The 26,564-nt window shown below is 36.5% G+C and overlaps 4 protein-coding genes across 9 annotated transcripts; 3 read left to right on the forward strand and 1 right to left on the reverse strand.

Moving 5' to 3' along the window:
- The first annotated feature begins 1,358 nt into the window (after nt 1–1,358).
- LOC108202577 (uncharacterized) lies at nt 1,359–3,489 on the forward strand. The gene is made up of 5 exons (XM_017371047.2): nt 1,359–1,516; nt 1,628–1,724; nt 2,223–2,301; nt 2,454–2,535; nt 3,031–3,489. The coding sequence occupies exons 1-5, from the start codon at nt 1,484–1,486 to the stop codon at nt 3,172–3,174; spliced, it is 435 nt and encodes a 144-aa protein (XP_017226536.1). The 5' UTR covers nt 1,359–1,483; the 3' UTR covers nt 3,175–3,489.
- A 638-nt stretch (nt 3,490–4,127) lies between these two features.
- Nucleotides 4,128–13,410, forward strand: LOC108202575 (probable receptor-like protein kinase At5g18500). 3 transcript variants are annotated; one of them, XM_017371039.2, is made up of 8 exons: nt 4,128–4,249; nt 5,376–5,987; nt 6,094–6,198; nt 6,531–6,653; nt 6,733–6,903; nt 6,983–7,112; nt 12,733–12,945; nt 13,068–13,410. In XM_017371039.2, exons 2-8 carry the CDS (start codon nt 5,404–5,406, stop codon nt 13,149–13,151), a joined length of 1,410 nt encoding a protein of 469 aa, XP_017226528.1. In that variant the 5' UTR covers nt 4,128–4,249; nt 5,376–5,403; the 3' UTR covers nt 13,152–13,410. The 3 variants fall into 3 exon arrangements, with proteins under 3 accessions (XP_017226528.1, XP_017226529.1, XP_017226527.1); XM_017371038.2 differs by lacking the exon at nt 4,128–4,249 and having other exon boundaries at nt 5,085–5,987; XM_017371040.2 differs by lacking the exons at nt 4,128–4,249; nt 12,733–12,945 and having other exon boundaries at nt 5,078–5,987.
- Nucleotides 13,411–14,398: 988 nt separating this feature from the next.
- LOC108202576 (pto-interacting protein 1) lies at nt 14,399–19,623 on the reverse strand. 4 transcript variants are annotated; one of them, XM_017371042.2, is made up of 8 exons: nt 19,451–19,623; nt 18,125–18,265; nt 17,611–17,861; nt 17,391–17,517; nt 16,530–16,803; nt 15,457–15,589; nt 15,276–15,362; nt 14,399–14,724 (listed from the first exon to the last, which is right to left on the reverse strand). In XM_017371042.2, the coding sequence occupies exons 2-8, from the start codon at nt 18,204–18,206 to the stop codon at nt 14,596–14,598; spliced, it is 1,083 nt and encodes a 360-aa protein (XP_017226531.1). In that variant the 5' UTR covers nt 18,207–18,265; nt 19,451–19,623; the 3' UTR covers nt 14,399–14,595. The 4 variants fall into 4 exon arrangements, with proteins under 4 accessions (XP_017226531.1, XP_017226534.1, XP_017226533.1 ...); XM_017371045.2 differs by having other exon boundaries at nt 18,125–18,259; nt 19,440–19,623; XM_017371044.2 differs by having other exon boundaries at nt 19,440–19,623.
- A 6,219-nt stretch (nt 19,624–25,842) lies between these two features.
- On the forward strand, nt 25,843–26,259 carry LOC108200277 (protein AGENET DOMAIN (AGD)-CONTAINING P1). The gene has a single exon (XM_017368376.2). It carries the CDS (start codon nt 25,843–25,845, stop codon nt 26,257–26,259), a length of 417 nt encoding a protein of 138 aa, XP_017223865.1.
- The last annotated feature ends 305 nt before the right edge of the window (nt 26,260–26,564 follow it).

A 26,564-nucleotide genomic window follows, 5' to 3' on the forward strand; every position in this document is an offset into this window, starting at 1 on the left:
GATGTAATTTTCTTTCTGTTTATAATTTTTTCATATTTTTTGTAAATTTGGCTTATTGTTGTCCTGTTTTTTCTATTTTAGCTAAATTTATGTTGCACTTTTCATTTTCTCAGATATATTGTGTAATATCAAGAAATATTATGTTAAATATTTGTCATTTTAACTTAAATCTGAAAATATTGATCACCCAAATCTCATACTCATTTTAGTTCAATCATGAATGTAATACATATATAGGGGCCGTTTTGGTGAGCTTAAAATAAGTGCTTCTTGCTTAAAATAAATAAGTGGAGTAGAAGTTAGAAGTAAGATAAAACTTATAAGTGATTAAAGTGTTTGGAAAATAAGTAGATCTCCTGAAACAAAATCTAGCATTCCTAACTTTTTTTAAGTGCTTCTTAACTTCTTACACAAACGGTACGAATAAGTGTTTTTAACTTATAAGTCGAGAAGTCCAGCTTAAAAGGGGGCCAAACACCCACATAAACAAAACAATAAACGGGATTCGTTTCTCATATATATGATTTATTTTCCGGAATTAATAAGTCTAAATATTTTTGCATAAGAATATATGATCACTTTTGCAGTACGTGGAATAAAATACAAGAAGAAAAGTCAAATAGAAATAAACTTCATACTACTATCCAACAATAAGAAGACATTTTCTGCGCACTATGAGATTGAACATGATCAGGAATTTGACTTTTAGTTAAGTATTCACAAATTGCGTTTCATGATTGGAGAGGAGAGACTTGAAGAGTTGAGTCAAGGAGCTTTGCACTTCACTTGAGCAGTAAAGGAAAAAAGTACATACACGGGAGCTATTTTATCTTTTTACAAATATCATGTATTTGATTAAACAAATTGTACTCACGTCAAAACACTAGCCCTGCTCGGTCCGGAACAAATTCTTTAGTTGACAAATACAACCTGGTTAACATTATTTACAGACAGGTATGGGATTCAGATTTTGAAATGGTATCGAACAAATTTTTGAAAAATATATGTATATTTTTAAATTTTGTGCCACATTTTTATAATTTTAGGATGGTGAAAATAATATGAAATAAAAAAAATTAGGGGGATATGTGTGCCCGTGCGTCTCCTAGATCCGCCCCTGCTTATATATAAGTATAAAGAAAATAATTTGGTCGCATGATCGTATTCCTACAAAAAATTTATTGGATCATATACATGACAAATAAGTACAATTTGATCCGGGGAAAAAAAATCAATTAACTTGATACACAAAAGTGTAAAATAAGAATGAATTGATCCCCCTGAAATTGCCTACGTCTATTTCTTATGGACCTGTGTACCTGGAGCAGATGATTGGTAATATATATTGTTGGGCCTTTAAATTCATATCCTTGGATTGGGTATTCTATTGACTGGGCCTGGATAAAAAACCAAAAAAAACACTCCTCACGGGGGAGTAATAATTTTCATTCACACACAGATACATTAATCGTTGCCGGAGAAGATGAGCGTCTGCGTCGCCGTCGTCGGCCACCAGGTCTCCGATCAACTCATTTTACATCACATACACATACTGAAGCACACACTTTGATTTTCTGTCCAATTGAATATTCATTTCCGTGCTTAATTGCAATTTAATTTTGATCAGAACAATCCACTCTACATTCAAAGCTTCACAGGTGCAGATGATGCCTTGAAGCTTCATCACATTGTTCATTGCTCTCTCGATGTTATCGACGAACGAGGTAGCTGTTTGATCTTTCATATCTGTTTGCTAAAATCTCGATATCATCGTTTAATGCTTTTGTGTTGTGTAAAATTTGTGTGCGTGTGTTTTGATTTATAATTAGAGCTTGTGGATGTGATCTTGATTGTAAGTTGATCGTAAATAGGTTAGATATCGATGTTGAGGTTTGGTGTGAGTGATGTAAATTGGAGTTGGATACTTCGTTTATTCGTCTGGTATGTGTGTAATTTAAAAATTGTGATGGATGATGTTGGATGACTTACTAGTCGAGCGGTTGGAGGAATGTGGTATGTGCATGAGGTATCTATGGAATGGAATATTATAGGTTGTACTAATTCAGCTTGGTCATTAATACAAAAACATGCCGGTTTTGTCATCAACGTGTTAGTTAATTCACTGATTTGAAGTGGTCGATAAATACAATACATTGTTGTTGAAGTTTTTGGAGCCAACAGCAGCGACAAATTTGTAAATTTTTTCCTTGTGTATTGTACAGTAAATAATCCGAAAAAAGCTGGACCGCTGCTGAATGAGACTTTTCTTGGTTTACTTTACCCAGCCGATAATTACAAAGTGTAAGTGAGATTCTGCTTTGCATTGCCAATGAATCTAAACATCACAGAAACCCAATATATGGTAATGTTGTACCTTTCGTCTTTGGCATCGAGGTATCAATGTGAATTCCTGCCGTTCTACTGAACCCATTATGTATGTATTGCTGGTGCAGATATGGGTATCTGACCAATACAAAGGTGAAATTTATATTGGTGACGACAGATCTCGATGTCAGGGATGCAAGCGTAAGAAATGTGAGTTTTTTCACGATCGTATAATCATTTTCTGCACTTGCTTGTAGCTAGTCCAATGCAATGCCAAAAGTGGTGCCTTTGCCATAATTTGGAACCAAATGCAAAAAAACCAACTTCAAAGGGATTTAAATTTGGATGCAAATATGCATATATACATACTTGGTGCGAAATTTGTATCCAAGGATGCATTTATGCATCTTTACCGCCTCACCATTTAACTAGAATTGGAGGGAAACAATTAATGCATCTAGCAATGAAGTGGAAGTTAAAAATTTAGCTAAAAGTTAAAAAGGTTGTTAAATTTGGAACTAGTTTATGCATCTAGCATTAGAGTGCAAGTTTTATTTTGGCACCAAAAAGAACTTTTTGATTTCATATTATAGCAATGACTATAATTGTGAATTATAGTTGTTATTATTTGTCAAAACTATTCCCAATCATGTCTTGAAGCATGCCCAAGTAGCTTCTTTCTTATGTTTAATTTTTACTTCACAGTTTTTTAGAAGGTTCCACTCTGCATATGTTGATGCAGTCTCAAATCCATTTCACGTTCCTGGTAAAAAGATAACCTCCAAGACCTTCGCTGGAAGAGTCAGTGCCATTGTCAACTCATTTGGGTCAAGCACAGCTACTGAGTAGCACCAGCCAGCCATTGACTTTCTGGCATCCACGAAGAATGCAGGGGTGTAGCTGTTTAATCGTATTTGAATTGGTAGAATTTTCCTAATTAAATTGAGTGGCGTTAGTTGTGCTCTTGTGCCGGGCAAGGTAAGACCTTGTGGTAATGTCTGTCCAAGACATAGTATCCTTCTTCAATCAAACACACAGTATCTTTTAAGAAGTATAAATTTAAAAATCTTATACTCCAGTTGCCATTAAAGGAAGAAAACAAGTGTACTTTTGTTTATTGTACGAATCAAAGACATTATACATGCTTATCACATTTTTCTGCAACTCACACAGGATCTACAATTTCATTTTGCATAAGAGTGTAGCTAATACAGTTAGCTTTTGTCATACTGTGCATTTGTGCGCCCTGGGCAGTTAGAATGGGTGATTGCGTGATTGGTGGTTTGTTCTGGTGATATGAGTACTTCTGGTGGAAAGCAATGACTCAAGCGAACATTTCAAGCTTTTCTCTTGAATCTATCGTTAAACCAAAACCCGTCCTTGGTCCTATTGTAAGCCTATGCGAAATTTTGATATGTGAGATAAACTGCCACTCAATTACAAGAGAATTGTGTTAGATGGAACCAAACAAGCACTGCAATCAACGGATTATATATTCCTTTAGTTGCGGAAATGGGCTCCAAGTTTAAACACAAAATCCTCATTGATCTTTTAAAATCGTAAACATTATCCATCTAAGCACAATAGCACACATTACCCGATTGTTTTTATTCCATTTTTATTCGTGACTTCCATTAAAAAAAATTAAAAACACTAACACAGGGACACACAAATCTAACGTGTCACACACTGTGTGTGACACACATACAGAACGAACCAATTGTTTGTGTGATCATATGTCATTGTGTAAGTTGTGTTTATGCATATTTATTTGAGTCGGTCTAAGTTGATTTATACTAGCTTAAGTTTCAGTTTTGCTGGCTGCTTTTCACATCACCACCAGCTAGCTGGAGCAAGGAAAGAACTGAAGCAAAAATTTGGAGTTCCAATTTCAGCATGACAAGTTTGTGCCTGTAATTGCGGGGTATGTCCTGTACGTGGCCCAAATTTTGTCTCAATTTTTTTCCCAAATAAAATAATAAATGAATGAGTGATTTTAATAGGGTGATTTATGCGTATATACGAGATTTTGTTATTATTAATGTGGAACTAATCAAACATCGATAACTATGATGCGGGGAAAAAAAAAATCCAAAATAACTTTTGGATACCAAACATTTTTCTTAAATTAATGTCCCCATTTTATCATTATATAATTACGTCACCCCAACTCATAAATCCATCCATGCATGCCTGCACATAATATATTTATTTATATACCATAATCCCTCACATCTCTCTATTTCACGTGCCTTGCAATTTTCCTCGAGTAGTGGAACCTAAGTTTCTCATTCTTTAAGCTGACTTGATCTTTTTCACTTGTGCTACATTGATTTTGCTCAATATAAAAATACCCTTAACTTACTTTTTACAGAGCTACTTGATACTTGGTAATACTTATACAATGGAGTTGAAAGTTTCAAGCTTTAATGGTTTCACTGCAACTTAAAATGCATACCTCATTATATACCTATCTTTGGTGTAAGAGTTTGGCTGATTGTTAGTTGAGACTGAAAAGGGTTGTTAAGAAACATAATATCCTGCCACCTTGACGTTTTAGGAGAACTCGTAACTTAACGAGACTGAACTTTTAATCATCATTAGTTATCGCCTATGCGACATAGTATTCTGTTACTTGCATCTTATGTTTCTCTGTAACATATAATTTAAGCTATAGGTAAAAACTAAAGATTGTTTTTTTATATATAATTTATTATTGTCTTTCCAGGTAATCCTGCTTTTTGACTTGCATTTTATATGTTTGCATCTCCATTGGTAATGTGTATCTTAGTGATCTTTACCACTCTCCAATAATTTTGTGCTAAGCTGGAGGCAGAAGTAAACAATAAGCAATAAGACATGTTGCAATGATGCATTCTTTTTCTAATAAGAAAACTGTAGTGTGTTCTTTTATCCTGTCTTGAGAATGTTAGACAAAATTACAAGTTTTCGATATGATCATATCATCTGCATTGTGTGAAGTTTAGCTGTAGATACCATAAAATTCATTCTTATTGAAAGAGTTTCGTTTGAAATTGTGCTTATTCTAGTCTGCAGAATTGCTTGTGGTGACAAGCAATGGGTCTCAGCAATGACCTGACAAAGAAAACTCCGATCTTTCATCTTCCAGTGTGGGCTTTAGTTGTGATTTTTGTGGTAGTTCCAGTGGTTCTTTTGGTGCTTCCGATGTGTATTTCAAGAAGGAGATCGAAGAAGGCTACTGAGAAGCTTCCGATTAGCCAGAACCAAATTGTGTCAAGTGAGTTCAAGGAGATCAGAATGGATCAAAATTCAGCAAAGAATTTTGTTGCCTATGGTGGGGAGTTCTCCACCTCTGAGGATAAGTACAATGGCAAAGATTCGGATAAGCTGTTGGAGCATTTAAGAGATGATCAGATCAAGAATCCTAATATTAATAGCCGATCCGGATCTTTTAACAAGTTAGAGGATACAACATTTCAGAATGTTTCTTCCCCTCTTTCTGGACTGCCCGAGTTCTCACACCTTGGTTGGGGCCATTGGTTTACGCTAAGGGATCTGGAAGTCGCCACAAATCGGTTTTCAAAAGATAATGTTATTGGTGAAGGTGGATATGGTGTTGTTTATCAGGGTTATCTCCCAAATGGATCAATAATAGCTGTTAAAAAGATCTTCAACAACCTGTAAGTCAGTTAGGCTTCTTTCCAGTGACATGTGATTTATTCCTATAATTTTTGCTAGATTATATGTAACTCTAGCTGATGGTATGATATAAAATATGTCGTGCAGAGGACAAGCAGAGAAGGATTTCAAAATTGAAGTCGAGGCCATTGGCCATGTCCGGCATAAAAACCTAGTTAGACTTCTGGGATACTGCATTGAAGGGACCCAAAGGTACCACATTTATGATCTGCTCTCGTCTCTCTAGGCATCTGTCAAAATCTAAAGAGTTTTAGCGTAGATGAAAAATATACTGACGAATGGATTATCATATTAAACGAAACATGTGTAGAGAATTCTGAATGTCTAAGTTTAGGATTTTTTAATATTTTGACTGATTTCAAACAAAGCTTGCATCAAATTTGGAGGAGACGAATTCAATCAAAAAAACAGAGAATGTGGTCTTTTCTTTTTTGTACTTCATCAAGTCTACCCTACCGTTGCTCTTCATTTAGATAGGGATTTTAAGAAGTATTAACGGCTTGTCGACTTCTAATCTAATCCAGGATGTTGGTCTATGAGTATGTCAACAACGGCAATTTGGAACAGTGGCTTCATGGAGCTATGAGTCAACATGGATGCCTTACTTGGGCGGCTCGAATGAAGGTTATACTAGGCACTGCAAAGGCGTAAGTCGATCTGTATATATCTTTATCATAGGTTCGATCTGTTGGGGGTAATTTTATTAAACACACTCACCTCTTGCAGGCTTGCATACTTGCACGAGGCCATAGAACCGAAAGTGGTGCATCGAGACATTAAGTCAAGCAATATCCTATTAGATGATGAATTCAATGCTAAGATTTCTGATTTTGGTCTGGCCAAGTTGTTAGGTGCTGGTGAAAGTCACATTACAACCAGAGTTATGGGTACTTTTGGGTAAGCATATTCTCTGAAGCTGTCTTTGTACTCAATTGCACTTCTCAGTTTTCAACTTCTCATAAATGCTTCAATTCAGATATGTAGCACCAGAATATGCCAATAGCGGCCTTCTGAATGAGAAAAGCGATGTTTATAGTTTTGGGGTCGTGCTTTTGGAGGCAATTACGGGAAGAGATCCCGTGGATTATGGCCGTCCAGCAGATGAGGTATCTACTATCTACACTTTGCAGCTCAATTTCTTTTAATGCCACCAATACGTTGTTATGATTCTTTGTTGAATTATAGAATGTAATCTTGTCGAAGAACACGGTGAATATACAAAGTATACTGGAATCTGGACTTTTAACACTTATCTGTTTGTTTCTTGATAACGCCAATCTCCGATCCCGGTCCTTCCTCCGCCGTGGATGACGGTTCTGCGGTGTAGCTGCTGGATGGGAGCCTACAAAACAACACCGGAGGGGGGTTTTGACCCCGCGGCGCCTCCGGCGTGAGGGTAAGCGTAGGTTTCGGAAGGATAAAGATTAGAGAAAGTGTTTTATCTATATGTGGTGGGTGAAGGTGTATGTGTGGTGGTTGCTGGTGGTTGGTGGCTGAGAGTGTTTGAATATATGCTGAGTGTAAGTGTGTGTAAAATGAGTGTAAAGAGAGAGTGAAGTTAACCCCCAGACTCTTGATCCTTGGTCCATTTATAGGCCAAGGATTAGGGTTCGGGGGTGCGTACCTGGATCCTGGTCCTACACGTGTAGGGGTTTGATCTCCTACACGTGTCCAGGTGTCGGCGTATGAGTAGTATTTTGGAATGTTCCCTGGCTTGTCTCTATCGCCAGTAGTTGACCGTTATGTTTGTCTTTATCGTGTCAGTCTGCGCCTCGTGCAGCAAGTGTCGGCTGGTACATATGCGCCCGGGCAAGTAGTAGGTTTTGCTGTATCCGGGTGAGGGATCTTGTCCGGGTTGTGTAACCTGACAAGACTAGGGGGCGTCCTGCGGTGTTGGCGGCTACCCGGGGTGGAGGCTCCTCTAAAGGACCCGGGTGTTGCTTCTGAAGGGCCCGGGTGTTGCTTAACCGGGTTATACCCTATCATTTGCCCCCCACTCCCTTATATAGATTTTCTATGTGAGGGAGTAGAGTGTAGTTTTTGTTTTTTGCTTCCCCGGCCGAGTGGATCCGAGTACTTGGTGGAAGTTCGTGATTGCCCTCTGCCCGGGTAGACCCGGGTAAGGTTTTGTGCTTTGCTCTGGATCCGGGTAGGAGTTGCAGCCAATTGTCTTTGCGTTGTTTGTCGAATGGACCCGGGTGAAATAGACAGTGTCCGGGTTCGTAGGAGATGAATCGATGATTCTGCCGAGGGAATTCCGAGAGGTTTTTACTCACAGCTGTTTCTTTGTTTCGAAACTTGAACGGGCGCGCCTTTTGAGGAAGTGTAATGATGAAACGGCTGTAATAACTGCCGTACGACCAATAGGGAGTGGCCACGTGGCCTAGTGATGTGGCTATAAGTACAGCCCTCCCTTTCAGTTTCCATTTTTCACTTTTGCCTTTGTTTTCGAAATTGTCTTTTCGCCGGAGTTTTCTTCCAAAGTCGCTAGGTTTTCAAGTGCTCTTTGAGGATTCTTGCCGCCGTTGCTTGCGTGCTCCGTCTTTCTTTTCGGTCTTTTCTCCAGTAAGTTCCCCCTTCTTTCTTTCTTTGTATTTTCGTCTTTCCATGTATGAAGTCATTTGCATGAAGTTTATTTTTCCGAAATGCTTATTTTCGGTGGTTGTCACGCTCCGTATTCGTGTCTTTTCGCCGTCGTTCTTTGTTATGCGAAGCTTAGTTTCAGTTTTGTTTGCTTGTGTTTTGTGTTTTCGATTTTGGGGTGTGTTTGGGGCTTTGGGTTCCGTGGTGATTTCTGGGTTTTGATTAACGAAGAACACCAGTTATGTTCTTGAATGTATATGTGTGTATATGTGTATAGTTTAGAGGGTTTATGTTTTGATCTTGGATTGGATTTGAAAATGTGTTAGAAACTGTTTACGGCTCTTGGGCTTCTCAGGTTTTGAACTGAACCCGGGTAGGGTGTTTGTGCCCGGGTTGGGTAGCTTTAGGACACAGCCGTTTTAGGTGTTTGTAGGTTGTGTTCGTACTTTGCGAAGGGAAGGGTTTCCGACCCGGGTATATATGTTAGGTCCGGGTAGGGCTTTTGGGCGTTTTGTCTTGTCCTTGGGAAAACTTTTTGTGAAAACTTTTTGTGCTGTAGTATGTACATAGGATCCGGGTATCTTTTTAGTATACCATACTCTTCTCCCACGTAAATTTGAAGAAAGAGAGGGCCCGGGTAGGCTTTGCAGGATATGGTGTATGTGTCTTAATGGTGAGCCCGGGTAGATGTGCTGGTATTCTTGTAGCTTCCCGACTTGTGAGGATTTTCACGTCGCTGTAGCATATATTGGACCCGGTCGCGTTTTTAATATATAGCCCCGGGTCGGTTTGTAAGATGTTTGTAGTGTAAGATGGACCCGGGTAGATCTTTTAGCTCATGGCGTGCTTGTTTTTTGTTTTCTCTTTGGTATGTTCTTCACATAGAATTAGGATGGGATCCGGACCTAAATAAAACTTGTCACAATGTGTGAATTCTAAAAACTGACCCGGATTGCTTCTCTGTTTAGGTCCATGGTCCGGATCCCTAGGCGGCAAAGACGAGAAATTGTTGCGTATTCTGCTGTACCCGGGGAGTTTTCCAGTGACATAGAGTGTGACGAAGTCCATACTCTTGCTCACCGTGCTCAGGTGAAGATGGCTGAAAGAGAAGTTTCTTCTTCCGGGGTGGTGTCCGCGTTTCAGAAGGTTACCAAGACGATTGGAAGGCAGGTAATCATGTCCCCAGAAGGCGTCTGGTGTGACTCGAAGTCGTATTTTATTACCAAGGCCCCCCTTGTCGAGGAGAAGGGTTTTTATACGAATATGGCCGGGTTCTATAGGCGTAAGCATCCTGACGGCCCCTTAGCTCCCTATAACAAGGAGGAGTTCGATGAGAGGTTTCGCGAATTTCCTGGGATCCGGGCTCCGTTCCCGGTGAGGAGCCATATTAAAGAGATGTCTCCGGATATGGCTGACCGGATGATTCGGGCAGCTTTTCAACTTCCCCCTGAGATCGAGTGGAGGTGGCCCGAGCCTGGGGAGAAAATATATCATCGACCCGCAGACGGTTTTGTCCCGGTATGGATGGAACATCTTCGGTCCGGGTGGAACCCCCGGTGGACGATCAACCGTCCACCCCACATATAGCTTCACACATTGTGACAAGTTTTATTTAGGTCCGGATCCCATCCTAATTCTATGTGAAGAACATACCAAAGAGAAAACAAAAAACAAGCACGCCATGAGCTAAAAGATCTACCCGGGTCCATCTTACACTACAAACATCTTACAAACCGACCCGGGGCTATATATTAAAAACGCGACCGGGTCCAATATATGCTACAGCGACGTGAAAATCCTCACAAGTCGGGAAGCTACAAGAATACCAGCACATCTACCCGGGCTCACCATTAAGACACATACACCATATCCTGCAAAGCCTACCCGGGCCCTCTCTTTCTTCAAATTTACGTGGGAGAAGAGTATGGTATACTAAAAAGATACCCGGTTCCTATGTACATACTACAGCACAAAAAGTTTTCACAAAAAGTTTTCCCAAGGACAAGACAAAACGCCCAAAAGCCCTACCCGGACCTAACATATATACCCGGGTCGGAAACCCTTCCCTTCGCAAAGTACGAACACAACCTACAAACACCTAAAACGGCTGTGTCCTAAAGCTACCCAACCTGGGCACAAACACCCTACCCGGGTTCAGTTCAAAACCTGAGAAGCCCAAGAGCCGTAAACAGTTTCTAACACATTTTCAAATCCAATCCAAGATCAAAACATAAACCCTCTAAACTATACACATATACACACATATACATTCAAGAACATAACTGGTGTTCTTCGTTAATCAAAACCCAGAAATCACCACGGAACCCAAAGCCCCAAACACACCCCAAAATCGAAAACACAAAACACAAGCAAACAAAACTGAAACTAAGCTTCGCATAACAAAGAATGACGGCGAAAAGACACGAATACGGAGCGTGACAACCACCGAAAATAAGCATTTCGGAAAAATAAACTTCATGCAAATGACTTCATACATGGAAAGACGAAAATACAAAGAAAGAAAGAGAGGGCCCGGGTAGGCTTTGCAGGATATGGTGTATGTGTCTTAATGGAGAGCCCGGGTAGATGTGTTGGTATTCTTGTAGCTTCCCGACTTGTGAGGATTTTCACGTCGCTGTAGCATATATTGGACCCGGTCGGTTTGTAAGATGGACCCGGGTAGATCTTTTAGCTCATGGCGTGCTTGTTTTTTGTTTTCTCTTTGGTATGTTCTTCACATAGAATTAGGATGGGATCCGGACCTAAATAAAACTTGTCACAATGTGTGAATTCTAAAAACTGACCCGGATTGCTTCTCTGTTTAGGTCCATGGTCCGGATCCCTAGGCGGCCTTGGCCTATAAATGGACCAAGGATCAAGAGTCTGGGGGTTAACTTCACTCTCTCTTTACACTCATTTTACACACACTTACACTCAGCATATATTCAAACACTCTCAGCCACCAACCACCAGCAACCACCACACATACACCTTCACCCACCACATATAGATAACACACTTTCTCTAATCTTTATCCTTCCGAAACCTACGCTTACCCTCACGCCGGAGGCGCCGCGGGGTCAAAACCCCCCTCCGGTGTTGTTTTGTAGGCTCCCATCCAGCAACTACACCGCAGAACCGTCATCCAACTTACTGGAGAAAAGACCGAAAAGAAAGACGGAGCACGCAAGCAACGGCGGCAAGAATCCTCAAAGAGCACTTGAAAACCTAGCGACTTTGGAAGAAAACTCCGGCGAAAAGACAATTTCGAAACTTGAACGGGCGCGCCTTTTGAGGAAGTGTAATGATGAAACGGCTGTAATAACTGCCGTACGACCAATAGGGAGTGGCCACGTGGCCTAGTGCTGTGGCTATAAGTACAGCCCTCCCTTTCAGGTTCCACCCGGTTAAGCAACACCCGGGCCCTTCAGAAGCAACACCCGGGTCCTTTAGAGGAGCCTCCACCCCGGGTAGCCGCCAACACCGCAGGACGCCCCCTAGTCTTGTCAGGTTACACAACCCGGACAAGATCCCTCACCCGGATACAGCAAAACCTACTACTTGCCCGGGCGCATATGTACCAGCCGACACTTGCTGCACGAGGCGCAGACTGACACGATAAAGACAAACATAACGGTCAACTACTGGCGATAGAGACAAGCCAGGGAACATTCCAAAATACTACTCATACGCCGACACCTGGACACGTGTAGGGGATCAAACCCCTACACGTGTAGGACCAGGATCCAGGTACGCACCCCCGAACCCTAATCCTTGGCCTATAAATGGACCAAGGATCAAGAGTCTGGGGGTTAACTTCACTCTCTCTTTACACTCATTTTACACACACTTACACTCAGCATATATTCAAACACTCTCAGCCACCAACCACCAGCAACCACCACACATACACCTTCACCCACCACATATAGATAACACACTTTCTCTAATCTTTATCCTTCCGAAACCTACGCTTACCCTCACGCCGGAGGCGCCGCGGGGTCAAAACCCCCCTCCGGTGTTGTTTTGTAGGCTCCCATCCAGCAGCTACACCGCAGAACCGTCATCCACGGCGGAGGAAGGACCGGGATCGGAGATTGGCGTTATCATTTCTTGAACTATTAAAATCCATGATGCATGCAGGTAAATATGGTGGATTGGCTTAAACTGATGGTTGGGAGCAAGCGGTCAGAAGAAGTGATCGACCCGTCTCTGGAGCCCAAGCCATCTAGAACTGCTCTTAAACGAGCACTGTTGACTGCATTGAGGTGTGTTGATCCAGATTCCCAGAAAAGACTCACAATGAGTGAAGTTGTCCGGATGCTGGAATCAGAGGACTACCCTTTGTCGCGGGAGGTATGCTTATAGCTTCTTGAACCAACACTGCACAATGTTATTGATTATGTACATTTCAATAACATGACATTCACGAGAAGGATAGCTGAAACTATAACGAATCACATTCTTTGCATATTCAGGGTCGAAGACGTCAGAGAAATCAAGGCGGAGCCACGGAAGCAGAGTCTGCAGGGAGCAAGGTCACTGAGATACATAAATTATAAATCAAGACTTGAAATCAGGTTAAAGTCATAAGTCATAAGTCATAAAATCAGCCAAACAAGCTCCTCGGTCTAGCTCTCAAGTTAATATGGATGTGCTCAGTTAACAAAACTGGTTTGCACAAGGAGCAAGTGGTTTTTCAAGCAAGATGTTCCCTTGGAGTTGTATAATTTGTGCATAATTTATGTAGCATATGTAGCATACACTGGAATTGGTGTGTACAGGTCAGGTTTCGGTATCATATTTGAGAATTAAATTTCAGTTGCGTTCTCTGTTAAAAATATACGAGCTTTCTTTGATTTTATTATTTTTCGCGAAGAAAATCAATTTTGGATTTTGTACTTTGCTTATGAAAAATGACTGACGTCTCTAGTACAAAGATGTAGCATTCTTTGATCCCCATCTCTGAATATGTATAAATGGAATTTAATTTAGCATTGCCTTCTTTTACAGAGGATTAACTTGTTAGAGCATCTCCAACCATGAGAAGTTCTTAACTAAAAATTTAGTTGGTATTGTCAAAAATAAAAATTATAGTCAACGTCTTCAAAAAACGATACTCAAACCATACTCACCTCTTGTCTATGATTTTCAACCATGAGAATTCCAACCATGAGAAGTTCTTAGCTAAAAGTTTAGTTGGCATTGCCAAAAATAAAAATTATAGCCAACGTCTTCAAAAAACGATACTCTAACCATACCCACCCCTTATCTATGATTATAGTCAACCTCCTATAGATAGCTATATTTGTCGATCCTATATTTGTCGATGCACTACAAATCTATAAAAAATCTGTAATAATATTACACGTCATTTATTATCATATTAAAGTGATAGATTCTATTTATAACAATCTAAAATATTAATAACATACTATTATTAAATTATAACCAACCAATATAACCAATATCATCGAAGCAAAATGTCTTACAGGTTGAATTTTTTTTACATAATGTCCTACAAGTCCAATTTAGCCAACCATTATAGCAACTCCGTTGGAGATGCTCGTAGGGCACCTTTTCTTCTTCATTTCCTAGCAGCGTCGAGGCCTTTGAGGCCTTCATTGGTGAAAAGATGAACTAGACAAGCCTAACCATTAACACCCCTAACTATAGGGGTAGTGTGCACAAAGCTCCTGCATCAGCACAACCTGAGTAGATCTAACGTATAATGGGTACAATATAAATCTAATATTTGGAGATTGAACCAAAGCTTAGAACTGGAAATTAAGGCAGTTCCCTGTAGTCCTAAAAAAGAAAGTCAACAACATTGACAGTTTCTTGCTTCATGATTTCAAGCTTAAGTGCATTACAACAAACAAGTGCAAAATAATCTAATTATATTCAATTGCTAAAGGAATTGAACCAGTGTAGAATTTAGCCAAGAATAACGTATTACAGAACATATTAAAACTGCAAGTACAGAATTGCACGGGAAGTGATCCACTAGTGATGTGATTGACTTGGAGTTACAGGCCGAGCATTCAACAAAGGCTGGAGAGCCTTTACCACGATACTCATATTTGGACGAAAATCAGCTTCATATTGCAAACACAAGGCGGCAACTGCAGCCATCTTTTTCCAGCAAGATATGCATTGCAGGTAGAAAAACAAACAAAAATTACACTAATGCATCAAATTGAAGTCATCTAAATTGCAGATTTGCTCAGTTGGATAGTATAGAATGACGAACAATGGGAATGTACAGAAATTAATAATATTTTGTTAAAGATCGGGCACGGTATTCACTCACTAGTTTTATCATTCCACTTCTTATATTAAAAAGCTAACTCTCATATCTCTAATTTTTTTAATTTAAAATGAATTACTAATCTTTTCTACTACTACTATCTTTTACAAATCTTATTATAGAAAGTTTACACTATCCTTTTTAATAATCTAACCTGTTTCATTCTTCTCACCCAACTCTATGCTTCTTAACATTTCTTCATTTTAGTCCCCCACCACAACTTCATAACCAGCCAATGCAGCATAACGTTCTCAATCATTTTCATATATGTTCTGATGCGGTTTTTCAGTTTTTTTTTGTGATTTAAATGTTAAGTTACAGACTTTACCCTAAAAGTGTTGTATTGTATTTAATTCAAATATACATTCTAGAGTACCTTGGCAACTGCCTTGGGTGGGTATTCTCCGCCAAGTCTAGTGTCAACACATTGTTTCACTTTATCTTCGCTGAGTTTTGGAGTTGCCTAATACAAAGCCACAAATAATTAAAAAAAAATCCACCTCAGTGCCAAATAATGAAAAACAAGTCATGAAACTGCAGTGAATATAAGTGAGTACCCATGTCACTAGACTCTGCTGTCCTCGAGGCAGTGTGTGATCAACAGGTTTACGCCCTGTTAAGAGTTCTAACAGGACAACCCCGAAGCTGTAAACGTCGCTCTTTGAGCTAAGTTGTCCAGTCATTGCATATCTGCCACCAGATATCAGAATAATTAGGCCATATTACAGCTCAAGGAGCTAAAGACATGCTTTTCAGTTTAAAACGTCAAGCCGACTGAGAGCAAATGTTTACACTCCAGAAAATTGTACTGTAGGTGGTTATTCCAGTTCCAGTGGGATCATGTCAGAACGTGTTATTTTACTCTTATTATAATCATATATCATAAGGAAGTGCATAAAGGTGTTAAACAGAGATATCCTATATTCAAGGTTTCCAGGAGGCTTCTATAGTATGTTTTCTTACAAAGTTCTATATATTTTCATATTATAATACGTGTTTACAGGTCACATTGTTTTTTATATATGTTTTTATTAAATAGTTGATGATGAAAACAGAAAGTTGTATAAAGGAACACTACATGCTGGGGCAACTACCTGCGTTTGAAGTCAGAAGTAGGTACACTAACAGGCTACATTCTTCTCTTTAATCATCCACTTAGATACTTGTATCTAAGGTTTTCAAAGTTCACATATATAAATAGCCTAATAACAGTAACAGCTAAAGCAGACCTGACTCTCTACAGATGCCCATGTGCGATGTGCACTTCAAACCAAAAATTTCCTGTGATTAGCTTAGGTGTAACTTGGAAGCAATCTGATATACATTCAAGTCTACCTGCTAGTTGCTACAGGAACCTGATTTACCAAAATCCTAGATTTAGCTTCCGACACAGATTGAGCTCTCTTAGCAAAACCATCAGGCATAGGTAAAGTATTACCTTGTCTCGAACTATGTTGAATCCAAGTTCTAAAATGTTATTCTTTTTATTTAATTAAATATGCGACAACTATGTTGGGTAATGAAGATATTTAAGTTGGTCGCCAAATCCTGCAATGTCAATTTGACTAGAATACGGGATATTAAAAAGAAAAAGCAAATGGAAGAAGAATGATTTCCATAAAGAGCTTACTCAGGCGCATGATAACCAAAAGTTCCAAGAACACGAGTTGAATGAAGGCGTGCTGCCTGGTCAGGTGCTTGATTTGACAGGTCAAAATCAGCAATTTTAGCTACATCAGCATCAAAAAGTAAAACATTGCTGGACTTGATATCCCGATGGATAATATGAGGCTGCGTCTTTTCGTGGAGATACTCAAGTCCCTTTGCTGCTCCCACAGCAATCTTCACTCGTTGGGGCCATGATAAAACTGGACCTCGTTCTGCACCCTTAACACCTTTTCTTCCTACATCAACCATGCACAATTAACCTTATTACCAACAACACGAATAGTTACTAATTGCAAAGCACAATTAACCTTATTACCAACAACACGAATAGGTAATGAAAAGCACAGTTGAAAAGGTTAAAGGCCCACTACATTTCGTTAAGACATTGCACACTCACTCTGCATATGTATAAATAGATAATTATGAGAGATGACAAATACAGATCAAACAAATATACCTAAACAAATAATGTACATTGTGCTTTAATAGGATGAAGGCAATTCCCTGTACAATTGTCTCACAGATCCGCAAATGCTAAAAGATACGGTCTATCTTAATGAGCTTTGACTAATTAGTATCCTGAATTCCAAAATAATCCTTGATAATTGTGTTTGGTACAAAGTTCCTACTCCAAGCAATAATTGTGTTTGGTTCAAAGTCCTTAATAATCGTGTGTGGTACAGCTCATGATGCATCCATCCACATTCAGAGACCATTTAAAGTTTAAATACTTTTATGAATACATGACACCACAGAACTACATATAAACAGTCAAGATAGTAAATTTCAGACACTTTCAAAAAAAGAATCCAACACTACATACCATGCAGAATGTCATGAAGAGATCCATTTGAGGCATACTCATAGGCAAGGACACAAATACCACCATCCACACAATAACCAAGTAGCTCAACAACATTATCATGTTTAAGCCGGGATGCAATAGAAACCTGTATTTGACATGCAAAAAGGCATCGAAATTGTACAAAATCAGTTGATCTGATGTGTCAAGTGTTTGCATAGTACATTCTGATAGGACCAACCTGCGCTAGAAACTCTTGGTCTGGTTGCTTACTGGAGTCTAATTTTTTAATCGCTGCAGCCTGCCCACTTCTCAAGACACCATGATATACTCTTCCATAGGCCCCCTCACCAATTAAAGCTTTTGTACCAAAGTTATCTGTAATATCTTTCAATTCATCCACTGAGAGCTCAGGGATAGTAATAGGCTGAATGTTAGTAGCTATCGTGTCCCTTGGTGCTGTCATGGTAGCACGATGACCACCGACATTTCCTACACAAAGCCTCAAATTAGGTATTATTTCGATAAAGCAAAGGTCAAAGAATAGCAAAGGCAAATGCCAAAAATAAGACAGGGTACTGGAAATAAACTATATGCAGAGGTTGCAGCAAGAATTACATGTAACCAAATGAGCCTATAATGACAGTTCTTTTTTTTGAATAAATGATTTTAGAATGCATGGAACTTTTGTTAGAACTATGTATAACGAAATTTATATTTATCCTTATAAGCCATAGTCCAACATAAAAAACCACCTGTCGACTGACTAGCCTTATATGGTCCACTAGCAGCAGCCTTTGGTACATTATCTTGCGCACAACATCCAAAGCAACTCATTACGTGTTCCCCCTTGCCGCAGACTGGAAATGAACTAAGAAATGCCTTAATTCCTAAAACTTCAAAAATGATCATAATCAGAAGCATGCCACACACATTTGTGTGAATTACATTTATAGCCCAGAAATTCCATACCGCCTTACAAATTTCTACCGAAGCTAATTACAAATTTTCTGAAAACCACACATATAAACTTCCACACATTTAAGTCAAAATGGCAAAAGGAAGGAAAGCAATAGTAGACAAGTAAATATATGTAAAGGATTGTCGTGCCTGTTCCTGTGCTAGTAAAAAATGGTTGCACTAAAACAGAAAATCAGCATATATTTTATGCGAGCATAGATGTAACACAATTTTTATATATGCTATTATTTTACGCATGTTATGCCAATACATATGGTAGAAACACTCCAAATCATGGTAAAAAAGCTTAGCATGTATGCTACTCTATAAAAGCCAATCAATCACTGATATTAATGCATTTGGTCAAAATATAACTATTGTAGTACCAAGATAATAAGATATATCCAAAATCAGTTGACATAGTTGGAAAACAAAAGAACAAACCAAAAAAATGCAGTCCGCATTGGCATGAACGAAATCATATTCAGATATAAAATATCCATTCACATAATCTAGAAATCAAGTTTTAAGCTACCATCTACAATCATCCACGGATCATTAGAAATACACAGCATTCCTAAAAAAGGTGTATTCTCTTTCGCAAAAGCCCACATCACAGCCAATTACATTCACTACCCAAGAAATTCAGAAAAATCAAAGTCTGTTTTTTTAACAAACACTAAAACTTTAATTATTGAAAGAAAGCATAGATAATTTCAGTAATTTGGTAAAGTACCCCTCACAGCTTATCACAACATAAACATCACTTTACAAAATTAATAATCAATAAGGCCACAATTCAATTGCCAAGTTCTCAATATTCAAGAACATCAAATCAACCTATAATTCAAGATATCATACATCAAGGTGAATAAGTGATACATCAGAATTCTCCAGTTCATATAAACTATTATTACACAGACACCATATAAAGTGAAATTCAGAAAGACCCATGATTATCAACAGTTGAATTTCCCCAAAAAATCATAAAGATAAAAAAGAATTCAAAGGGTTCCAAGAAAAATAAAGAAGGTTGGCAAAAAACCAAAAAAAAATAAAACCTTTATTACAATAAAGTACTATGTTATAAATGAGTGTTGATCAGCTTACAAAGATAGTACCTCTGGAGTGTTGATTAATGTTGCAAAGTGTTTCGCAGGTTGTAAAGCAACATGCAGATGAATGGAAGGAAGACAAGAGAGATACAAGTGTGTGTTATGTCCTGACGGCAATAATGTCTGATTGTATGTATTGTTTGATTCTTGACCTTTGACTTGGTAAGAACTTTGTCACTTGGAATAATCTAAACACACAAATATATTTTCTTTCTTTGTTTAACAACATTTGTCATTAGGAAAGGTATGCTCAATTATAGAAAACGATGGTGGTGGAGATTGGATTAAAGAGCAACAACATGATATATTTAATGTTATAATATTTATTATTTACTATATAAATTTATAGGAATTTATCAAATATACTACTTTTTAGGATCTTATTTGCAAAAATACCATCTTCCTAAATTAATTGCATATTTACTAAACTAAATTCCTAAATTGCAAAAATACTACCCATCCCCCTGCAACTAAATGCAACCTCATATGCAACTGAATGCCTGATCTCAAGTTCCAGTCTCCAAATGTCATTTTCGACCAGATTTTCGGAACTAAATACTAGAGACAATTATGAAAATCCTCGAAGTGATTTTATAGTAAAAAGTTAAACAGTTAATTTTTGATAAATGATTAAGTAAAGATATATGAATATTGATGTGGATAAAATGATATATATATATATATATAGTCTTACTCCAATAGAAACCTCCTTATCCTAGAAACTAAAAACCAAGCTGAAATATCACTAAATCCTAAAACAAATACCACTAAATTCTTAAACAACCTCATCTCCACCTCCATCTTCACCAAACCCGCCTCCATCTTCACCAACCCCACCTCCACTGCCACCACCTTCGTCGTCGCCTCCTTCATAACCACCACCACCTCTATGCCGCCCGCCCCCTCCATAACCACCACCTCCATCTCCACCTCCACCTCTTTTATTTCTCTAACAACACAACCTCCACCTCCATCTTCACCAGCCCCATCTTAATCGCTGTTTCAACCTCCTTCAACCCCGTTCATACTTCTTTCTCCACCTCGACTCAACTTCAAACGCAAAGCCACCACTATTCCGGCAACGCTCCAACCCCCTACTTCAAGCCGCCCAAACCTTCGCTACAATCATCTTTCCTCCATCTCCACCTTCACCTCCACCATCTCCACCACTATCACCACCATCTGAATCAAAAACGTGAACAGATCTGGATATTCTAAGCTGGAACATATCTGGAGATTAAGTTTTTACTAATTTCTGCAACACAGATCACTAAATCCTAAAGAGAATATCACTAAATTGTACTGAGAATATCACTAACTTGTATTGGTTTCTAGTTTTTATTTTAAGATTGGTTTCTATTTGATCATGTGCCTATATATATATATATATATATATATATATATATATATATATTGGCTTAAATGAGTCACCGATGAGATGAGTGGGTCAATTGAGATATTTTGACGTAACCGGTGGCCAGTTTGATATATAACCCCTAATTAATCTTCACTAATTAATGCTCTAAAAAATCTTAACCGAATATATTTCACTAATTAATGGGACATAATCTTTGGATTCTTGTGAGTTGTGAGATTGTCTTTTTTGTTGCATATGTCATTTTCTATTCTATATAAACACATGTTCAAAACATTTTTCACCCAATTTTGTTAAATACCAGCTTCATAACCTCTAACAAAATAAATCCATGGCTGTCTTGAAGCTAAAGCTCTCAGTGTTATTTTGCATGATTCTTCTTTGTCATTTCGTTATGAATCAATGTATGTATATCATTTTAAATAAATTAAAAAAAATTATAATTAATTATAATTAACATCATCTTTTTTATACCAACTTTTCTAAGATCATAAATATGCACTCAATTAATTTCAGTTATACAATTATTGGTGTTTTCTTTTAAAGGAGGAATGTAATATTTACTAAAAAACAGTTTCTTCTCCATCAATGACTAATTAAATGAAAATTATTTAATTAATGATAAAGTATATTTTTATCGAAATTGATTATATTTATTAGACATGTGCACTAAATTATTATCATTTTTTTAGGTATGATGGTCGATTCTGAACAAAAAATAGAGAATGCTGGTCAGTACAACATTGCAAACAAGATTTCCAGTCTCCAAGGAGGGGGGAATGATCATCCACTCTGCATCCGTGAATCCTGTGATATTGGATTTTGTTGGTGCTGTGTTATTAATAAACTTTGTGTAGAAAAATATGCAGATTGTATCCGAATTTGTCATTGATAAAAAAGTATATGAATAATTTATTTCCGATTTTTAAACCAGTCATCCACTCGATCTCTTACAATGATTGGTTCTTTTGACAGTTATATCAAATTATATAAAATCTGAAAAAATAAATGTTTTCTTTATATCTTTGAAATATTTGAATAAAAAAATTATTTTAATCTATATATTTACTTTGTCATGAATCATGATGACTTCTCTGGAGTCCCATAAAATTGTTCATTTAATTGTACTTTAACTCAAATTTTGCTAGTACTTTATGCCTCAAATTAAGAAATGCAGTGAAGAAAAATTTGAAGATAATCTGTAAATCCTTTTTATGTGGGGAAATAATATGCCCCTTAACTTAATTCTTTAGAATTTTATGAAGTATTTTCTTATGAAATTGAGATGTATTATGAGAAAAACTCTAACAACCTGACACGTGACACGCGAATACGAAACGAAACCAAATGACAAGAAAAAAATGGATATGAGTTTTGATTTTGCTACACGAAATATGAAAATACGTGAACACGAGACACGATAGATTTTGTGTCAGACATGAATTTCATTTTGAGTACATAACAAAGAAGTACAGTATCCGAAATATTTGTACATAATTCTTATTATATACTCCCTCTGTCCCCCATTAGTTTACCTTAGCAAACGAGAGTTTGTCACGCATTCTAATGCTCCTAGAAAACATAGTTTCATAACTTATTTTTTAATTTTTATACTTTGAATAAAAATTTGATGTTTGAAATGTTATATAAAAAAAATCTCAAAAATAAGTTACAGAACTATGTTTTATAAGAGTCATAAAATGCGTGTCGAGCAGTTGAAAAAAACTGTAAAGAAATGAGAGGAACAGAGGGGTATATGTTATAGTAATATACTAAACTGATTTTTTAACATGTACCCATACACTACACCCACCACAACTTTTTAGGTATGTGGTAGATTTTTATTAACTCCAATTTCATTAATAATGATGGCTTATTGCAAGTATAATAATTCTCACCGATCAAAATCTCCTACCTAAGTAAAAAGTACTCCCTCCGTCCCACAATACAAATTTTTTTTTGAAAAAATTACGCATATTAAGGAAACATTAATTAGATAATATTTTCTCACTTGTACCCCTAAATGCATGAATGCGGACTCTTATTCAACCCTCATTAATTGTTATACAACTTTCAAGAAGGGTAATATTGGAATAATTTCAATATATTTGCATTGAAAATAAAAAATGGACAAGTATTATGAGAATTTTTTTTCCAAAAAAGACTTATATAATGTGACGGAAAGAGCAATGGGAAGTGTGTGTCCATGAAACACAAGAAACAAAAGTATATTAACGAAACATTATCAGCTCTAAAAAACTCTAACATATATGTTTTTTGTGTTACTTTTAACTTGGGAGCATGTAAAATTATATCTACTCAATAACTTTTTTTTATAGTTATTACCGTAAAAAATCTAGATTCATAATATTCATTTAGAATATTCAATTATAATAAATGTAATACTTGTCATATTAGTTGACATTCATTATGATTTTTATGGCATATTTATTTTTCGCCATATCAAACAACTCGACCCGAACTTATAAATAGTATATGTGTACGACAAATATTAATAAATCTACCATTTCATAAAATTCGAAATAATTGATTAATGATAATACCATCAAAATTTTTAATATACTTTAAAATCTATATTGAATATTGTTAAACTTGTATGAATAATTTAAAATTCTATCCGAATGTATGAAAGTTGTTATATAATTTTTAATTTTTATATATATATAATTTAATAATATTAAAAAATATAAATAAGATATATCCCACTAATTAATGCGACACAATCTTTTAAATCCCTGTGAGATTGTTTTTTTTGCTCCATACGTCATTTTCTATTCTATATAAACACATGTTCAATACATCTTTCACCCAATTTTATTAGATACTAGCTTCAAAAGTCCTCACAAAACAAATTCAATCCATGGCCACCTTCAAGCTAAAGCTCTCGTCCTTATTTTATACGATCATTCTTTGTCAATTCGTTATATATCAATGTAAGTATATCATTTTGAATAAACTAAAAATAACAATAGTTAATTATAATTAACATCATCCTTTTCGTACCAACTTTCATAAGATCATCGATATATACATACATACATACATACCTATAAACTCTAAATTCGCTATGGTTTCCTTTCTTTTGTACGTATTTTATTAATCTGGATAAATTGTTGTCTATAGAAATAAATTGATATCAATTGATTATATTTCTTAGTCCTATGCACTAAACTATTATCATGTTATAGGTACGATGGTTGATTCTGCAGGGAAAATAGAGAATATTGATTTGTCAAATATTTCAAATAAAATGACCAGCATACAAGGAGGGGGAGATTCTTCTTCAATCTGCATCCCTCTTTCCTGTGATACTGGATTTTGTTGGTGTTGTGTTATCAATAAACTTTGTGTCAAAAAGTATGCAAATTGTCTTAAAATTTGCCATTGATAATACAAGTCTAAACATAATTTGTTCCATTTATTTATTTATTTTATCAGAAATTTTGGTAGTGCTTTATGTCTCAAGCTAAAAAATATAGTGAACAAAAAGCCGAAAAAATGAAAAATCTCTTTTCACACATGAAAAAATATGCAACATAATTAATATATTTAAATTTTTATGAAATATGTGCTTTTAATTTTGAGATGACAGTAAAACAAAAAAACTCTGACATATCTTTTTTTTGTATTACTTTTGATTTTGGAGCATGTAAGATAATGTTTAGTCAATATTATTATGAAGTTATTGCTATATAAAAAAAACTTGATTTGAAATTTTCGCTTGTAATAAATATATTAAGTAAGATGGCTTTAATTAGTGATTATTAGTATATACTGATTTTCGTCATGTTTGATCAAGTACTAAAAGGGTGTATTCAATTGAGATTTCAAAGAGATGAAATTCGGAGATATTTAATTAAGATTTTAAAAAATGTATCAGGATCTTGATGTAGTTAATTAAGATTCTAAATTATATTACAAAATCTGGTGATAATCAATCAAAATTTTAAGTTATGTTTAAAAATTCGATAGTATTCAATTGTGATTATATAAATTATGATTGTATTCATATGTTGATGGATTCTTGTGACTTCGCATACAGATTTTGTGAGATTATTCCGTGCATTTTAAGATATTTGAAATCCCAACAAAATTTATGAGATCTTGAAGCATCGTGCATAAATCTGAAGGACGCTACCTTAGTTTATCAAGATTTCACACAAAATCAAAATCATATACAATTTATAGATGATATAAAATCCACTAAGATATGTGTTAATCTCCTTAGTTGATGCGAAGGAAAACCCCCACAAGTCGATCTGAGCAAAGAGTAACGTTAATGACAATATTGGCGATGTATTAGTTCTATTTGTAAGTTGCTTGGACATCAAAATAGTTTTGCAAACAAGTTAAATGTAATTTATTAAAAAAAAATTTCATGTGTTGCATTTGCATATAAGTAATGTCTTTGTAATTATAAGTCAAACTCGAATTCATGCTGATTTTTAGTATTTATTTATGCTTGTTTTGCGTATAGAATTCCTAAACATATGTGTTATAGCCTTTATAATCAAGTGAGAGACATACGAGTCTCGAGTCTTCTTAACTATAATATCTTCTACCCCAATTCAAACGGTAAGTCATAAGATAAATGATATTCTTTTTATTATTAATGAATAAATAAAAAATAAAATTTTTTAATTTTTAATTAGTTAAAAAATAGATAAATATTAAAATTACCATCAGTAACATGTATTAATATTAAAAAATATTTATAAATAAAATATAAAATATATATTATTTGTACCATCCATTTATGATATATAAAAAAGATATTGTAAAGAGAATTGATTAAATTTTTATATAAAAAGTTTTAAAGTATGAATTCTAATTAGCACATCATCTAAGCCGCCTCCAATTTCGAGATGGATTCGAATTAGTGTTTCCTCCTTTCACTAGGATTAACAATAAACACCCATTGATCTTTATATATATCCATCTCATTAATCATTCAGCCTCATAATCTTTCACTACGTAGAATATATCTTGTGATCAGATAATAATGTTATTTAATAGCGGTGACAGAGTTGAAGTCTTGAGCAAACAAGATGGCTTCTTGGGTTCCTACTACGAAGGAATCGTGATCAAAGAAGTTGCAGACAGAGAGTACCAAGTAATGTACAAGAATCTTGTCGACGAGGTCTCGAAAATGCCACTGTTGGAGGCTGTCAAGGAGGAGGATCTTCGGCCCGCGCCACCTAAGGTTCATGCAATGCAGTTTGGCCTAGGAGAGCTGGTTGATGCATTCGACAGAGATGGATGGTGGGTTGGTGTGGTGGTTTCGGAGAAGTCTCCAGGCACTTATGGCGTGTTCTTCGACTTGTATCCTGAGTACAAGTGTGTGTATCCAGCAAGCAGTTTGAGAGTTCATCAAGATTGGGTTAACAACAAGCAGTGGCTTTCATCTTTGCAGTACTAGTAGTTGTGTCCTGATTGAAGAACGTGTAGATGGAGATCGAGATGATTGATCGATTGTGTAATTGTTAATGGTATGAATATTGTGTTGCTTGTTTGAGTTCTTGTTTCAAGATTTCTTTCTTGATTGATATTGGTTTGTGTATGTGTGTGTTTTTCTACAAGGATTTGAAATTAATTGCTATGTTTTTCTCATGTGTGCAAATCAGAATAGAATCTGAGCAGTTTGAGAAATAATAAACCTGGTGTAATGAGTTGAGTTGTGACAATGGCAGATACTTAAAGTAAGGTAGTTCTGATCTTGTAAGC

Source organism: Daucus carota, chromosome 9 (genome assembly GCF_001625215.2).
Source record: "Daucus carota subsp. sativus chromosome 9, DH1 v3.0, whole genome shotgun sequence".
NCBI lineage: Eukaryota > Viridiplantae > Streptophyta > Magnoliopsida > Apiales > Apiaceae > Daucus > Daucus carota.

Coding starts and splice junctions, on each gene's coding strand:
- LOC108202577 (XM_017371047.2), top strand. CDS start 1,484: ATGAGCGTCTGCGTCGCCGTCGTCGGCCACCAG. Junction 1,725..2,222: donor CGATGTTATCGACGAACGAG/GTAGCTGTTTGA, acceptor TGTATTGTACAG/TAAATAATCCGAAAAAAGCT. Junction 2,302..2,453: donor CCAGCCGATAATTACAAAGT/GTAAGTGAGATT, acceptor TTGCTGGTGCAG/ATATGGGTATCTGACCAATA.
- LOC108202576 (XM_017371042.2), bottom strand. CDS start 18,206: ATGAGTTGCTTTGGATGTTGTGCGCAAGATAATGTACCAAAGGCTGCT. Junction 17,862..18,124: donor TAAGGCTAGTCAGTCGACAG/GTGGTTTTTTAT, acceptor GGCTTTGTGTAG/GAAATGTCGGTGGTCATCGT. Junction 15,590..16,529: donor TTTGGTTATCATGCGCCTGA/GTAAGCTCTTTA, acceptor ATCTGGTGGCAG/ATATGCAATGACTGGACAAC.
- LOC108200277 (XM_017368376.2), top strand. CDS start 25,843: ATGTTATTTAATAGCGGTGACAGAGTTGAAGTCTTGAGCAAACAAGAT.
- LOC108202575 (XM_017371039.2), top strand. CDS start 5,404: ATGGGTCTCAGCAATGACCTGACAAAGAAAACTCCGATCTTTCATCTT. Junction 5,988..6,093: donor AAAAAGATCTTCAACAACCT/GTAAGTCAGTTA, acceptor TATGTCGTGCAG/AGGACAAGCAGAGAAGGATT. Junction 6,199..6,530: donor TGCATTGAAGGGACCCAAAG/GTACCACATTTA, acceptor AATCTAATCCAG/GATGTTGGTCTATGAGTATG.